Source organism: Podarcis gaigeae, assembly GCF_964106915.1.
Source record: "Podarcis gaigeae genome assembly, chromosome: 8".
NCBI lineage: Eukaryota > Metazoa > Chordata > Lepidosauria > Squamata > Lacertidae > Podarcis > Podarcis gaigeae.
This window is the reverse complement of record NC_139684.1, coordinates 52,948,562-52,965,458: the sequence shown is the minus strand read 5'-3', so window position 1 is coordinate 52,965,458 and position 16,897 is coordinate 52,948,562. Positions and strand designations below refer to the sequence as shown.

The window sequence follows — 16,897 nt, the reverse complement described above, 5'->3', positions numbered from 1 at the left end:
CTTTTATACACTTCTATTGTGCTTTTCCGTTTTGTGTTTTTCACAGGTAGTGAGAGTCTCATTGCTTGCCATTGTTTCTGTGGACCCAAACACCACATCATGTAAACCTAGGAAAAATTGGAATGAGTGGATAAATAAAACTTTCTGAAGCAGCTACAAACCTTTTTATTTTTTTACTGGATTAATCAAGTGAGAGATAAGAAACCTGAGGCTTCCCTGCCCCCTATCAAGACAGACCTTTGGAAGCCGTAGCAGTTCAAGAGCCGACTCTATAAGTGAGAAGCGCTTCCTTTCATAAATACATCCCTCCCCCAATTCCCATGCCATTGACCTTCCCCTTCAACAACAGTGGATTGATCCCATTTGCTCTGGGGAGGGATGAGATTTTCTCAGTAATTATTTTGCCCTGATTCTCACTAGTGCACAGCAGTTGCTGTTGCTGCTACCACTGGTTATAGGCTATGAATGTCTGCCTCTTTTGAAACCCAGATGTGAGTTTGCAGTGGGCAACGCAATTGTCCTCCGCAAAAAATAAAAATAAGTTCCTATATAGCACATCTCAAGTGTTCAAAAAGCTTTATATACGGTATCTCAGTAATATTTGCATCAGTTCTGTAAAATTATCCCTATATTGTGATTGTCCCCACTAATGTCTAAGCCAGCTGCCCTCCAGATGTTTTGGACTACAATCCCCATCAGCCCCAACATCATAGACCTTTGGTGGCTGGGGTTCATGGGAATTGTAGTCTGAAACATTTGGATGTCACCAGGGGAAGGCTGACCTAACATATTCCAGCAAGTTTGGGCTAGACTGCCCTTAAAATTACTATCAGGTCTAGCCAGCACAGCTGTGCACTAAAGTCAGCTGTTGCCCAGGTCTGCTCAGATAGATGGAAAGCAGGAATAAAGAAAAAGTAGGCATATTATCAGAAGTGGAACTAGGTAAATAAAAGCCAGAAGAAACCAGTAGTGTATGTATCAATTGGAAGGCATGTTCCCTAAGAGAATCAAGTTCCATCTTTAGGTGGTATACTATTCTCATTGTAGGACTTGACTGTTGAACAGTTAAATTTGGTATTTTCCAAGCACACAAAAAGTAAAGGGAACCATCTTGGTCCATAAAAAAACCCCTTAGCTTAACCTATAATAGACCAACCAAAGTATAACAAAACACTGCACAAGCTTTTCAAGTTCTTCAGGACTCTTCATCTGGCTAGATGGTAAACAATGTAAAGACAAAATGATTCAATAAACAGTTATTTATAGTAACAATGGTCATGATTATGATTAAGCTTATTTGCAGTTTCAGAAACTGCACTCATTATAGGTCAAACCTTCACAAAAATGCCTGGTTCAGCCTTGCTGAGGGTTCTAACTGTTGATTACAATAGGTATAAATGTAGGATTCCTGGATGCCAAGATCCAAGTTTGGGGCATGTACTCTTTGGTGAGAGAATGAGAGCAGAAATTTAAAATCACAAAATATTCAGCAAAGTAGTGTAGAAATATAGGCTGTTAGACCTCTAAAGCATGACCTTGTGAGTTCCAAAACTTCTTCCTCTAGCATTGAAAAGTCCACACATTTGGTAAGTTTAAAAAAATGTTTCTTTACCAACTCTCCAAAGGTCAGATTCATGTGCTTCAGAATAGGTTGCACAGACAGAGAAATTTAGCTGTTACAAAGTGGTGAAATTTCCTAAAATATAGGAATGTAAGAATGGCTTGTTTGAGCCATGTGGTCTGAGCTTGGAGAATCAGCTCAGACCTCTTTACATGCTGAGCTTCTCAGGTAGATTGAAAGAGAACAAAACCTTGATTACCTATTTTCTCCCAAGGTGAGGAAAGTGAACATAGTTGAGCCTGAGGGGCAGCTTACTCTATGGTCTTCATGCATTAATTAGACTTAAGCATGTTGGTTGTATCCCACACTAACCAGGATATAAAGATTTGGTATCCTCTTGGTGGTGGCAATAATGCATAAGTGCCAGATCCTTGAGGGTATTTCCTTGGGCACTTGGTATAGTCGTGTTGGGAACGTGGCTCTGAGAAGCTCACAAGTCAGATTTAAAAAGCATAAGGACAGCCATGGACATTTCAGTGACAGGCTCATTGTTGATCTCATCTCTCCCTTGTCTTCATTGTATGGCAAACAAACTTGAGATTTTTAATTTCAGATGCCCCTTTCATTATCGTTCTCAGGTGTTATATTGTTTGCATTGCTGCATACAATAGATTTTTTTTAAAAAAGGTGATTTTTAAAAATAAAAAGTGCCACACCAAAAATAATAGGTTTTAACTGTGAACCACTTGGAGGGTCTATTTGGCTCACCAAAAGTAGCAAATGGGTGTCCACAATAGCAACACATTAATTCCCATCTTTATCAATTGCATCTTCTTTTGACAGCTTCCGAGGTGTTGTAAAGTTAGTGAGCTGCTCATTGATGGAACATTGCTATTCAGAGGTTTTTAGCCAATTGTGGTCACAAGAGGAAATGCTAGTGCTGACGATCAGCCAACAGGACAACCCAAGTTTGAAGCCAAAAGCATTTCAGTGGCCTTCGCTTGGCAATCCTTCAGTCATGGGCAGTTGGGGGGGGGGGCGTTATTTTTTCCCCAGCCAAGTGGTGCATCTCCTCTATGTGGCACTTGGGCCGTACATTTCAATTATGAACCAACCTTAAGCCTGGCATTCCTCAGCTGGACAGTCCAGCTGCCTGCTGCTACTCAATCCGTGTAACCACATGGACCTCTCCATGTGGTGAAAGAAACAACATAAAACTGCTTATGTAATTATAACCCTAATTAGTTTATCTTTGCTTGGCTGAGCTAAAAGCAATGTGGGGGAAAACATCCATTTATTGGGATTTTAAAAAGCATGCTGAAAAGTGGATAAATCCATACCAGAGCACAATGGCCAGGTCACATTGTCCTTTTACAGGTGCTTCCTTTTTTGCCTGAGCTCTCCTCATAACTTTCAGTCAAGTCCTTGTTACATACTTCCACATAGCCTGAAGAAAGCACAAGACTTTATGACATGTAACTAGCACTGAACTAACTTCTATTTTGATTTCCAACAGAGATTCATAGAGGCGAGAGCTGATATCTTGCAGAAGCCTAGCACCTGTGTAACAATCTAGAAAGCATCCAGTGCAAACTTTGATTCAAAGCCTCAGGTTTATGCTAGCCCGAAAGTGACATGCTTGCAATGTGAAGTCCTAATGCTACCCATATTTTAACTGCATGACTGTTTATTGAGTTATAGCAGTGGTGGGCAACCACCAGCCTCAGGCGTTAATGAGGCCGGCTAGGGCTCCCCATCTGGCTAAGCCACACCCACCTGTCCTACACATGATGTTGTATATGATGTCAGGGGTGGGGCAGGTAAGGACCTGGCTCAGCTGAAAGAGGGTTGGCAGGTTTGCAGCTGACCCAAACCCTGGGCATCAGTTGATTACCAGGTCTTGCAAGATGAAACATCAGATCACCTGAGCTTGCAAACTCAGGTGCAGAGAGCTTTGCAAGGCCTGACCACAAGGAGGCAGTGATGGCCACTAACACAAAGGGCTTTAAAAGAGGATTAGACAAATTCATTGGTGCATCAATGGATACTAGTCATTGAAGCAAAGGCTTAAAGCCCAGCCTGTTTGCCAGAGATATTATAATTGAAAATCATGTATTGCAGATTTTGCATTCAGGTTACCTCCAAGGGCCCTTCCCGCTCTGTGGCAGGGGAGGGGAACCCATGTCCTTTCAGATATCGCTAGACTCCCATTCCCATCAACCTTGATCGTTGACCATGTGCGCTGGGGCTGATGGGAGTTGGACTCCAACAGTATCTGGAGGGCACTAGGTTGACAAAGGCTGCCTTAATGTATGAAGCTGCAATTTATTGGTCTCCATCTTCCAATGCAATAGCTCCAGACCCCTTTTCAGGCTACCCCTGGCCTCACCTAAATTTGATGAAAGGGGAAATGAACTGCTTACTACCAGCACCCAGTGGCGTAGCGTGGGTTGTCAGCACCCGGGGCAAGGCAAGTAATTTGTGCCCCCTAACCCGTGGATTTGCCCCCCCAACCTGTGGATTTGCGCCCCCTAACCCTAACCCCCAGATGTTGCGCCTGGTGCAACCGGCCCCCCCCTGCACCCCCCACGCTACGCCACTGCCAGCACCTCTCTTTAAATTCCTAGACCTTCCTCTAGTAGTTTCATACAGCACAGGAAACACTCTGTATAACCCTTAGTAGCAGCAACACCAGCCTCCTTGCATCTCCCTCTGCAACCAGCATGTCAGGTTTGACTGGAACCACTGGACTCCAGTGCCCCCAGTTCCCTCCCAGCCAGCTGGTCCATTAGGATATAATGGTCGATAGTATCGAAAGCCACACTGAGAGGTCCAGGGTAATCAATAGAGTCACACTCTCTATGTCCCTCTCCTTGCGAAGGTCGTCCACTAGGGAGACCAATGCTGCTTCGGTCAAAAAAATAAAAAAAGAGACATGGGATTTGGGAACCAGATTAAAATGGATTCCAGATAATCTGCTGAATCCAGGGATGCCCAGAATTGAATGCCACAACCCACCTGAGCATTTTTCTCTAACCTAAAAGGTGCTGGGGGCGGGGGGGGGGAGAGAAATGTGTCTCAAAGATGCCCAAACAATGGGAATGCTTCATTGTTAAATATGCCCAACACATTTTGGCACAATTGCCTTTATCAAAGGCTTATCTAGGTAAAAAATAATGCAGTTGCTAAACCACACAGTGAGTATGTTTGTATGGGCTATAATATATGGCTGGTTCTAGTTAACATGGGTTTCTTACCGTTAGTTTCCCTTGAATATGAATTTTTGTAATTTATGAGTACAGTGGTACCTCGGGTTATGTATGCTTCAGGTTACATACGCTTCAGGTTACACACTTCCGCTAACCCAGAAATAGTGCTTCTATTGAGAAATTGAGCTGATAAAGTGGAAACAAATCTGGGACCCATTTCTGTTCTGGTTAGCATCATCCTGAATGAGAGAGATCTCAGTACCTTGCTTCCTCTCACTCTTGTTAGAATTTCAAGTGCTAATAGTCCACTATGCTGGAGTGGCTGTGAAGAGTCAGGTCCCTACTGTTTTTCCATAAGTGGTGATCATGTGAGAAGTTACAGGAATTCTGGGAGTGGGAGGTGGAGAAATAGGAAATGAAACTTATCATGCCTCAGATACTAGACTCAGATCCCAGTATGTCATCATTACCCATATTTGATGAGGTAGGTCAAAAGGTTGCAAATAAGAACTATCAGACTTTCAGTAGCAGGCTTGACACTAGACTGGGAAGATATAGGAGACAACTTCCTCTTTGGTAAAGGCAAACTTGGGCACTTGCATTTTTGGGAAAATGGACCCCAAAGGTAAAAGATAGGAAGGCAAAAAGGCCCTTATCACCCAATTCGGGGTCAGGGGTGAACTTCAGGGGACCAAGCCTTCTCAGCCAGGACCCCTCTTGGCGGCAGATGGGACACCTTGTGGCCCCCGCCCCCGGCCCTGCAGTGGGGCCTAGCACTACGTCGACAGGGCCAGACACGTCGTGGGGGGAAGAGGGTCTGGGGACGGGCTGGGAATCATTGCTGCGGGAGTTCGGCCTGCAGCTGACGATTCCTCCCCGGACCAAGCTCGGGAACCCGGTTTCTCCGGCTGCCTTGCTAGCTCTTTCTCGGGGGCGGCCCTCCGGACCGGAAAGAACTCCCCCGACGGCTGCTTTTACAGCTCGGAGAGAGGGAAGGAGTGCCTGGCGGCGCTCGGAATGACTTGCCTTCCCAAGCGCCTCTGCCCGTCGAAGGTCCAAGAACCCAGCCTGGCTCAGAGGCAGAGCGCCAGCCTTGCTCTCAGAAGGCTCAATCCCCGACGGCATCTCCGGAGAGGGCTGGGAGAGAGCCCTTGCTGCCACTCAGGGTAGACAATGTTCAGCTAGATGAGCCACGGACTCGGGGGAAGGCTCTGTCGCTGGGGGAGGAGGGAGCCCCGACGGAGCGTCCCTAGCAACCGCCGCCGCTGCGAGAGAGAAGGCGGGCTGCAGGCCGAGGCCGCGAGACCCTCCCCCGCCCACCCGCCTGGCTCTCCCCCTCCCCCTCCTGACGCAGCGGCGGCGCCTCCTCCCCCATTTAAACCGGGCGGCCTCCCGTCCGAGCGCAGCCGCGGCTCTGTCCTCCTGCCAGCCACCGACGCCCCGCTCCCAGGCGCCTGCAACGCGGGAGGCCGCGCCGGGACGGCCCCTCCGTAGCAGACGGAGGAGACCGCGGCCTGGCCCGGCACCGAGGGAGGGGACCAGCTGCTCTGGGCTGTAAGTAGACCCGCCTCCCCATCGTCTTGGAGACCCAGATGGGGCTTGACCGACGGCGGGGTGGGGTGGCGAGGATGCCGCCGCCTCCCGCAGCACGACTTGGCAACGGGAATGCGGGGGGTGGGTTGTCCCCCCCGCCCACGGTTCTCTTCAACCCCCCCCCCCCCCGCTGACGTTGCTCGGCCAACCGACGGGCTTGGCAGCTCCCCCCATCCATCCATCCATCCATCCATTCATCCTTCCTTCCCTCCCCCGCCCTCTTCCTCGCCTTCCCCGCTGGAGCGATGCCCGCTTGCTCGCTGCCTGCCCAGCCGCAGTGAGCAGTCTGGCTAACTCGGGAGCCGCCTTTGTCTCTCGCCGCCTGCCTCGCAAGCGCTCGCTCTCCCGCCGCCGCCGCCGCCACTATGAAGGTCTGGGGACATAAGATAGAATTGCTGACAGGTAATCCGACGCCCCTCTGTTCCCTGCAGGCTCTCGGAGGTCGTGGGGTGGGGGCGGTTGCTCCAGCTTTGGAGTCTCCCCCCACCGTGCCTCTTCTGGATATGATGCAGCTGCGCTGGGGAGCCAGGCTGGCACAGCTGCGGTGGACACTCCCACCCCCCCAGGGGAGACGAGGAGGCAGCAGGGGCTGCAGATCCAACGCCCTCTCCCCAGCTCCAGAGTGTCGGGGTGGGGTAATTTGGCAAGGGGGGGTGCTCCCTAATGCCTCCCCCTGTACCTCATTTCCTAAATAGCTAATGCTGGCATTTGGGGGGGGGTGTTGTGCCAAAGGACCCTGAGAGTGGCATTCCCTCCCCCCACCTTACTTGGTAAACGGTGAGGGTGTGAAAGGGTTAAAAGGGTTTGCAGGCAGCCCTGGAGGGAGCCTCTGCTCAAGGCAGCCTCCATAATTTCCCATGGGAGGGCTGTGACTCAGTGGCACAGCGGCAGATGCCCTGGCGGGGGTCCAAGTTTGGTCCATGGCATACTCTGCGTTCTCCAACCTATGACTCTCCAGATGTTTTTTTACTACAACTCCTAGCAGACCCTGCTGGCTGGGACTAGTTGGAGTTGTGGTCATAGAAATCAAGCTGCCTTATTCTGAGTGAGGCCTTGGGTTCATCTGGCTTCACATTGTGCATCCAACTGGCAGGCTTTGACCGGGGTTCTCTCCTGGAGATGCTGGGAACTGAACCTGGGACCTTCTGAATCTAAAGAGGATGCTCTAACCATTGAGCTATGGTCCTTGAACACTGCCATACCTGTTGATGAGGTGGTGCACACTCTGCACATGCTCAGAGGTGTGGTTTTATTATTTCAGAAGTGATCAGGGTAAGCCCTCGCGCTGAGAATTGGTTTTGGAGCAGAGACCTGCTTCAAAGCAAAACTCAACCTCCGCACTCGGCGCTCCTTATAGGCTGAGGCTGCCTACTCACCATATGTCCAAAGCACATTGTTTCTCCCCATAAAGATCCTGGGAACTTCAGTTTCTTAAGGGTGCTGGGAACTGTAGCTTGACAAGGGGTGAACTGCCATTCCCAAGATTTTCTGGTGGGGGCGGTCAAAGCCATCTGGAGGGCATTGGTTGGGGAACATTGGTTGGTGTCAGAACATTACTATGGTTACACACCACCAATTGTCATCAAGTCCTCTGCTTCCAAATGTGCAACCCTTTCTGTAAAGGAGGTGCAAAGTCACAGGAGACAATTCCTTTGCAGCCGACACCTTCAAGAGAGCCTAGACCTGTGCTAAGCAAGCTTCACAACTCATATTGCATTGATCTGTGTTAGGATGGAAGAGTCAGAGCAGGGATTTACCCTTCCCCAAGTCATGTATTTTTCAAAAAAAAAAAAAGGCAGGGCATGTGAAAGGGGGTTTAAAAATTACATGCCATTAGTATTTTAAAAAGGTAAAGGGACCCCTGACCATTAGGTCCAGTCGTTGCCGACTCTGGGGTTGCGGTGCTCATCTCGCTTTATTGGCTGAGGGAGCTGGCGTACAGCTTCCGGGTCATGTGGCCAGCATGACTAAGCCGCTTCTGGCGAACGAGTGCAGCGCATGGAAACGCCGTTTACCTTCCCACCAGAGTGGTACCTATTTATCTACTTGCACTTTGACGTTCTTTCGAACTGCTAGTTTGGCAGGAGCAGGGACCGAGCAACGGGAGCTCACCCCGTCGCGGGGATTCAAACTATTGACCTTCTGATTGGCAAGTCCTAGGCTCTGTTTAACCCACAGCGCCACCCACATCCCTGTTAGTATTTTAAAGCCATGTAAATATAGGCTAGTGAAAAGATTCCTACAGAAAGCATTTTACAGTTCTTATTGCTTGGAAGCACCTTAGCAAGTTTTAAAATAGGAGCTAATGGGTGGACTGTTCGAACCCATTGCTCTGTTGTCACTCTCCTACACTTTAGCAGCGGTGGCCAATTTGGCCATGAGCAGTTTGCCTGCGGCTCATGAAATAGTGGTGGAAGACGACTTGGACTGGATTTGGTCAAGTGTGCCCCAGAGCCCTCTTGCAAGGCCTTTGAGGTGCTGCTGCTGCTGCTGGTGATGTCAGCGAGGAACTACTTTTTTTTCTCCACCAGCATTGAATCAGCTGCATCATGTCCAGCAGATCTCTTCCTGGTGCCAAGGGGCATTTCGGCCTCTGAATTTGTGTCCCAAGAAGGTGAAACATCATTAGCTCCACTGTGACCTTTTTTACTTGGCTTTTTTGCTGATAAAATAAAACCACTTGGCTCAGCTCCAGCTTTGATGCTCCAGCTCAAACTGAGCCTGCTGCAGAGGGCTTAGAAATGCTGGCAGGTCCCTGTTGCTTGGGTTGCAACACTCTGGCTCCCCTCAGTGACATTGACTGGTTGCTTGGTGCTGTGTAGGCTGCAACATGTAGTGTAGATCTCTGTCCCTTGTGGTTGGTGAAAGACAGCAATAGGCAGACTCTAGTGCTACAGGTCAAAGCAAACAAAGTGTGTCTGTGTCCGTGTCCTGCATTCTCATAAGGAAGGAGTGATTTGTTCTTGTCTCAAAAAACCAACTCTGTCAGTTAAGGGGGCTTGGCCAGCTTTAGACCTGTGGCAGCAGAACCATTCATTTTCTCTCTCTCTTTATTATTTCTATTGCTATTTCATTATATAGTGTATATGAAAAAGAGAATATGACAACAGATGAAAATTAAAAGATGAAAAACAAAAGTATAAAGTAGGCATGTAGCACACTGGGTTAAAATAACCAAGTCCAAGTAAAGACTATCAGTGTTACCAGACTATCAAGTCTAGTTCTAGATTTGCTAGGCTGGTGACGAGGTTTGTCTTGAAAATGATGGTTCCTCTACATATGCATTTTACATAATGCCAAATTATATAAAATATGGCCAGAGGTTTTAATCCTTGTTGAAATCTCAAAATAAGGCATTTCTTATCTTGTCCCACTTGAGTCTGGCTTGTAAGTGTGCAACAGAGACATAAATTGTTGTCTTTGCCCTGTTTTGCTGAGGTTTGGGGCCTGCAGGAATTACTGGTTTCTGGAGCTTCTTCCAGGACAGGGTGGTTCACAACCTTGGACAGCTCCCAGTGAGACCAGGCGGCTTGCCTCAGCAGTCATCTAAAGGTAGACGCCTTCTCTTCCCATGACCCGCCCTCCGCCGCCAGTGTAAGCAAAGGCCCATGATTCTTCAAGTGTATGCTCCTGCATGGCTAGGGAGCAGGAAAAACTGGAGAAAGCTGTAGAGCAGTGTTTCTCAACCTGTGGGTCCCCAGATGTTGTTGGACTACAACTCCCATCATTCCTAGCCAGCATGACCAGTGGTCAGGGATGATGGGAGTTGTAGTCCAACAACATCTGGGGACCCACAGGTTGAGAACCACTGCTGTAGAGCCATGATGAGGATGATGGAAGAGTCATGTGCTCAAACGGGAGAGTGTAGAAGGGGAGCCAGCTCCCCCTCACGAAAGTCAACTGGTGTGTCATCTGCATCCTCCCCAGACCCTAAAAGAGGAGACATGATAGTCCTGGTGGATTACCTTCGTCTTGCATGTGGCTGAGGCTGATGGAAGTGCAGTTCCCAACATCTGAAAGGCAGAAGTTTCGCAAAGTCTGGTCTTGAGCTTGACAGTCATACTACAGACAATATTGATCTTCTAAAACCTCCCAGTGGCTTTTGATAATGTGGATCATACCATTCTTTCCCAGCACCTCCAGATCTCGCTTGGAGTTTGGAGGATGACTGTCCTTTGGCTCCATTCCTCCTTGTCTGGATGGATGCAGGATGGATAATTGGGGATGCTGACTCTGCTCCTTGGGGACTTCTACTGTGGTGTTCCGCTAGGATTTTCCATAGCACTGATTCTGTTGAACTTCTCAATGAAGCTGCTGAGAGAGATTATCTGTACTTTGGGATTGAAGTGCCATTAGTGTGATGAACACATTCAGTTCTAAACATTCAAGTTTCTGAAAGTGGCATTCATATAGAGAATAATCTTTTTTCTTTTTAAAGAGTGTGTTGGATTACAAGTCAAGGTACAGGCAGGGAAGCATTATATATCATCCCTGTGGAAATGGAGTGCATGTAGAAGTTGTTTAAGCAAGTAATAGCAGGAAACAGCATCTAACAAGGCGTGCACAACCTTTCTTGGGAAGGTTGGTGGCAGGTCAAAGCCTGATTAATTAATATTGAGAAAGGGAGAACAGGGCAAATCTGGACTTGCCTTATGTGGGTCCAGTGGGTTGGGCCAGTCATCTTCCACCAAGTGTAGCCTCAGGTTGTGGGTCCTTGGTGGCTGGAGTGCTCTTCTGAGACGAGAGTAGTAAATTTAAGTTTAATCCAGGCACAGTGGGACTGCCCCTATTTGATGGGGCTGTGAATTCCCCATCAGGAGAGAGGTGTGAACCAGCTCTGCTTTTGCATAGGCATCTTGCTACATTGGCTAAATTTGCTTAAAGTACAAAAGAAGAGCCTTGGTAGGGTGAATCAAAAGGGGCCTGTCTTGTTCACCACCTTCTATTACACAGGAACCAACCAGATGTTTCTGAGAAGGCCTGCACACAATAGTCCCACTCCTTCTGTTGTTCCCCAGAAGCTGGTAATTCAGAGACTAACAGCATCTGGAGGGAGCATCTACACTTTTATTGGCTCCATCTGTTGTATGGGCTCCATGCCTTTTTGACAGAGAGGATCCTCGAACACTCAACCTCCAGGCTCGACTGCCACAATGTGCTCCACTGACCCTGAAGCTTCAGGCTCTGATGTTCCTTTTGCCTGCCTCCATTCCTGTTTGAGGCAAAGAGGGGCATAGCAAATCTCTTAATGCTTCTGAATTACAGAATCAAGATTTGTGAAGTGGCAGGAAGGGTGCTTTGCTTGTATTGTTCCTATACACAAGAGAACCTTGGATCAGAGAATATGATGCTTTGCAGAAGGGAAGGATTTCCTTCTGGGGCCTGAATGAAGAGAGAGATGTTGAGCAGGAGAACTTTGGGTGACTGACAGAAACAAATTTTAGGAGAGATGAAGTCACAGGTAGGGACCCTAGAGAAAGTTGCAGAGGGGTGGGCCTACAAGTAATGTGGAAAACAAGAGAAAAGGAGAGGAAATCCGGGCAAGGCCAATGGAGAGCCTTCAGTAAGTGGCTACATTTCATCTTCATCTCCATTTTTCACTAGGAAAGGATGACCTTTATTGAGGCCCTGGAGTAAATGTTCAAAGCAAACCTTGGGACTTAATCATTTCTGATATTTAATCTTGAAAACCACCAAGCGCTGTCTTTAGATGACAAAATTATACCCTTGTTGTTATAAGCTTTACCAGGACTGGCTGTGAAATGTCCAGAGCAATGACAGACCAAATGCCTTTTCAGATGTTTTCTTGCATGTATCATGCATTCTTTAAAGTATGAGAAAGGCTGCAGTTCAGTGTAGAGCATCTGCTTTCTATCTAGAAGGTCCCATGTACAATCTTGACAGCATCTCCAGGTAGGGCTGGGACTGGTTCCCTGCCTGAAACCCTGGAGAGTCACTGGTTGGCAAAACAGTCGTACCTTGGTTTAGGAACAGCTTAGTTCCTGAACGTTTTGGCTCCCGAATGCCGCAGACTGTTCTGTTCTGTTTTGTGAACTATTTTTGGAAGGCGAACGTTCGATGGGGCTTCCAGGGCTTCGAATTGGCTGCAGCCCATCAGAAGCTGCACTTTGGTTTTTGAACGTTTTGGAAGTCGAATGGACTTCCGGAATGGATTCTGTTTGACTTCCAAGGTACGACTGTACTAGCTGATAGAAGGACCTAGCACTAGCTAATTTGACCCAGTATCAGGTAGCTTCTAATGCAGTAATTGCAGATGTGCTATCAAATGTGTTCCTTCCAACAAATCAGTTCTTGTAAAGGTGTGCCTAAAGCAATAAAGGAAGGCTCAAGAAATGAATGGACTGGAGTACTTCCTCATTCCTAGACAAGCTTTTGCTTAAGTGCAGCTGTATAGTTGGCCTTGAAATTTACCAGTTTAATATCAGCATTTGGGGACATTTCCTCCTGGTGCTATTCTTAGCAATGCTATCAAGGCTTCCTCTCCTCTTCTGTACCTGGGCTGACTCCATGTTCTAACCTTTAAAACTCTGGTTGCTTTGTCCCACCTCTTCTTTCTGTCCTTGGACTTTTGTCCTTGCTCAAACTCTCCTTCTTCAGCCACTCTGTCAATCCAATCTTGCTGCCCTTTGTTTATATCAACATATACAAGCCCCCCCTCCTTCAAGTCTGAGAGAAATGGGACAGCTGCATTCTTAGGCAGGGGCAGTATGGAAAGGAGAGAGGACTGGGGGCTCCTTCCTCCCACATGGAATGACTTAGGAGAACTCAGAGACCACCCTCAGAGCGATACTAGGACCTAGATGCAGCAGAGGACAGGATGCGGACCCCGCTCGCCCTTAACAGAGGAGCCCAGCTCAGTTTGCAATGACATGTGAAGTGACTCCCATCAGGGTAGGACCTCTTGCTGCCCCAAGTGTGTGTCAGAATGCCTGGCAAACCTCACAGGTCTGAGGGGTCTGCCCCACACCCTACTTGACATTGTAAAGCCTCAGCACTGTCACCATGAGGCAAACATGGGTATGCGTGAGCTGCGATGCCATGTCATAGGTAGAACCAGGCAGAGGGCCTTCTCAGTAGTGGCGCCTCAGATGTCAAGGAAATAAGCAACTATCCTACTTTTAAAAGACATCTGAAGGCAGCCCTGTTAAGGACGTTTTTAATGTTTAATGCTGTATTCTGTTTTTAATATTCGATTGGGAGCCACCCAGAATGGCTGGGTAAACCCAGCCAGATGGGTGGGGTATAAATAAATCATCATCATCATCATCATCATCATCATCATCTGTGAAGGGTGTTCTGCTGAAGGAAGCCAGCAGGCAGGCAAGAGTGAGAGAAGGTATCAATGCAGGACCTGGCTATGGAAAAGCAGTGGTGGCTTCTTCTCCTGGCTTCTGATCACAAGGCAAAAAACCCCAACAACCTTTGTGATCCCATCTGGTCTTGCTTTGGGTGGACGGGGAAAATTCCTCCTCCCGAGTGTCCTGCTCCTTCCAGCATCTGTAGTTGGCAGAACACAGAAGGGACTGCCAGAAACACAGCCTTACAGAGCAGGCCTGGACCTTGGGAGCCTCCCACCCACCTTCTCCCACTCTCTGATACCTACCCTTGGTGCTTAGACTGCTGGGTCTTCCTCTTCATCCCTCCCTCCCCAGCAAGTTTCCTTTTCCTGGCAGACCCTTCCCCCAGGCTTCTATCCTGTGACTGAGCCCCCACTCCACCCCCTTGCCTAGGTAAGCCCTGAGCTCAGCTAGTCATCTCTTCTCCTTTCCCCTTGGCTCCCACTCCCTGCAGAATCAGTTGCCCTCTGGCCTCCCTGGCATCACTTGGCTTCCCTTCTTTTGCAGACAGCTTCATGAGTTTCTACCCAGGTTCAGAGGTCCTCTGGCTCCAGCCCACTTCCTGTCTCTGTGCATCACCAGGCAGGCAGATTCAGCTCCTTCTGACCCAAACTCCCCTGCCCTTGGGAGTCAGGAGAGCTAGTCCCATGACAAGGCAGCTTGGTGAGCATCAACGATGCCACTGGAAACATTTCCCAGCCCCTGCCTAGTCTGTGAGAGTTTACCAACTCTTGTTCCTCCAGGACTAGAAACTTGCTTTTTCAAAAAAGGAAAAAAGTTGAGATTCTCAGCACATTGAAATAAGAAACCAATGCCAATTCCTGATTTAGTGCAACAGAATCATTGATGGCAAACAACTCTACCCATGACTTGGTAGCCCCCCAAGCAACACAGGGCCGCTGCTGGAAAGCCAAAGGAACCAGGCAATCATGAAGCCTGCTTTGTAGGGTATGTGGAGGCCATTCCTAGTAAACTGCTGCAGAGGGAGACTGTTCTGAAGGCTTCCTACCTCCATCTGTCCTCTGCTTTACTGTGCTAAACCCTCTCTGGTGTGCAGTGAAATTGGCACTCTAGTGTGTGTTACTTGGCTGGGGCTTCCCAATGCAGCAGACAGAGAGTGGGTGTTTGCAGCCCAGATTGTTGCCTCATTGGGGCCCCCAGAAATGTGCAGAGCTCTAGGCTCCATGAAGGAGGCATGTTGTACTGCTGCTGTTTTAGGTGGTTCCTCCTCGAACCTTGGTGTGCTTTGATGAGATGCCAGCCACCTTGAGTGGGCTGTGCCCTAAATGGTGGCTTACATAAAGGTAATAATAAAAATAAAATTAAGACACCCACGCCCGCACTATTTCCCTCTCTTCCCTGGAGAGCAAAAAGTGTGCAATTGCCACATGGTGCCATCTTCTGCCCATTTGCTTCATGTGCTAAATGTTCCCGACAGTTTGTGCTCTGGGTTTTGCTCCATCATGGTGGATGAAGAGGGGTTGTGTGAAGGATTCTGCACATCATGTGCAGACCGAGGGTTCTGCAGGGGGGAGTCCCAGAGTCTGTCTCCACCAGGTGCTTGCCTCCTGGCTGCAAAGGTGCAAATGGGTCAAGACCCCATTGCAGTGAGTGGCTAACATCTTCCAGGCCCAGGATGGCCTGTGGGCAAACCCTCCTGCTGCCCCTGGTGTGCCCCTTCTGCCTCCATGTGCAGCAGCTGCTGCTGGCAATGTCCTCCCAGGGCTGGTCTCTGTCTCAGCCATAGGTGGCGCTGCCCATGCTGCCCTGTGGCACCATCCCACTTGCATGTGCCTCTTGGCTGGCGCAAGAAGCCACAGGGCTGGGTTCTTAGCCTTGTCAGAATGTTCTGTGTAGTTTGCTTCCCCTGAGGGGAACTGGGCTCCTCAATTGGAGCAGGGAGGGACAGAGTACAGTTTACATTTGTTTAATTTAAATCTTATTTATTTATCCTGCCATGTCTTCCCCAAAAGGCACTCAAAGTGACTCATACCATAATTTTTTTAAAAAATACAAAAAAATACATGGGCATCCATGAAACTACCCTCCCAAATAAAGAAAATGCAAGTACAGCAAAATTGCAATGTGTTAATGAACAAAAGGAAGCAGAGCGTGTTTCTTATTTCCCGTGTTCAGGTTACGACCCCCAGCTGCTCCTCAGAAAGCCAGAAGATTTTGCAACAGGCAAAGCTGGTGGTGGTATTATGAATTGCAATGCAGGAGATACTGACAACAGCCCCAAATGAGACATTCTCCTTCCTCCCCAGGGAATGTGACTTCTTGCCAGTTAACTGCAAACAGGCAGCAAAGGTCCCCATGTATCCTGTTTCTGGCTTAAAGAAGCATCCATCTCTCTTTCTCTCTTTCAACTTCTCCAAGTCACTGCCGCTGCAATCTGCAAAAAGCCAAGCCAAGGCTCACATGAGGTGGTCTCTGTTTTCGGCTTGGGCCTTTTGCATCTGGCTCTGGCAGCATGTGCAGGAGGTCACCTGGTTGTCCTTTGCCTGTGGAGACACCTGAAAGGTCTCCAGGGACAGCAATGGGAAGAGGACACTGGGGGCAGAGGCTCAAAGCATCTCTGGGGATGGGGAGTTGCTGTGTCCTTGTCCAGACACTGCCATTTGCCCTCCTGCAAAACTGGTGTAAGGCTGGGACCTCCGTTGGCCTGAATGAGAGGTTTTATTCTGAAGTCGGATGAGGTGGTGGCTTCAAGCAGCTAATATGTGGGAGCCAGAGGCACAAACTTGAAGAAAATGGTGAGCAGGGCAGACAAGGATAGTGATATGGGATGGAGTGTAAGGGGCCTCTTTCCCAGTTGGTCCAGCTGAGAAACAGCATCCCTGTTGTAGCGAGCCTCTTCCCACCTGGGAAACTGCAGATGCAGCCATGGGTGGACCACCAACTCTCTTCATAAACAGTGGCGTAGCGTGGGTTGTCAGCACCCGGGGCAAGGCAAGTAATTTTCACCCCCTAAGCCATGGATTTGCACCCCCTAACCCTAACCCCCAGATGTTGCGCCCGGTGCGGCCGGCCCCCCCTGCACCCCCCACGCTATGCCACTGTTCATAAATATTCTTGGGGAAGCCATGGTTCTCCTGGCCTCAGTGTTCCCCCATCCACCCTCAAATCTGTCTTACAGGCATGATAACACTGGCCTGACTTACAGGTCTGTTGGA

General features: G+C 48.7%; 1 protein-coding gene across 4 annotated transcripts in view; it reads left to right on the top strand.

Moving 5' to 3' along the window:
- Positions 1-6,036: 6,036 nt before the first annotated feature.
- The window catches only part of NDRG4 (NDRG family member 4), a 51,127-nt gene continuing 40,266 nt past the window's right edge, over positions 6,037-16,897 (top strand). The window contains exon 1 of one of the 4 annotated variants that reach the window (XM_083751377.1): positions 6,037-6,324. Coding sequence is in view for 2 of the 4 variants with exons in the window: in XM_083751375.1 (XP_083607501.1) it covers positions 6,729-6,765 (37 nt within the window). In the remaining 2 variants the exon portion in view is untranslated. Of the gene's footprint in view, positions 6,325-6,502; positions 6,766-16,897 lie in introns of those variants that run through there. The other 3 variants (XM_083751376.1, XM_083751375.1, XM_083751374.1) reach the window with 3 other exon arrangements.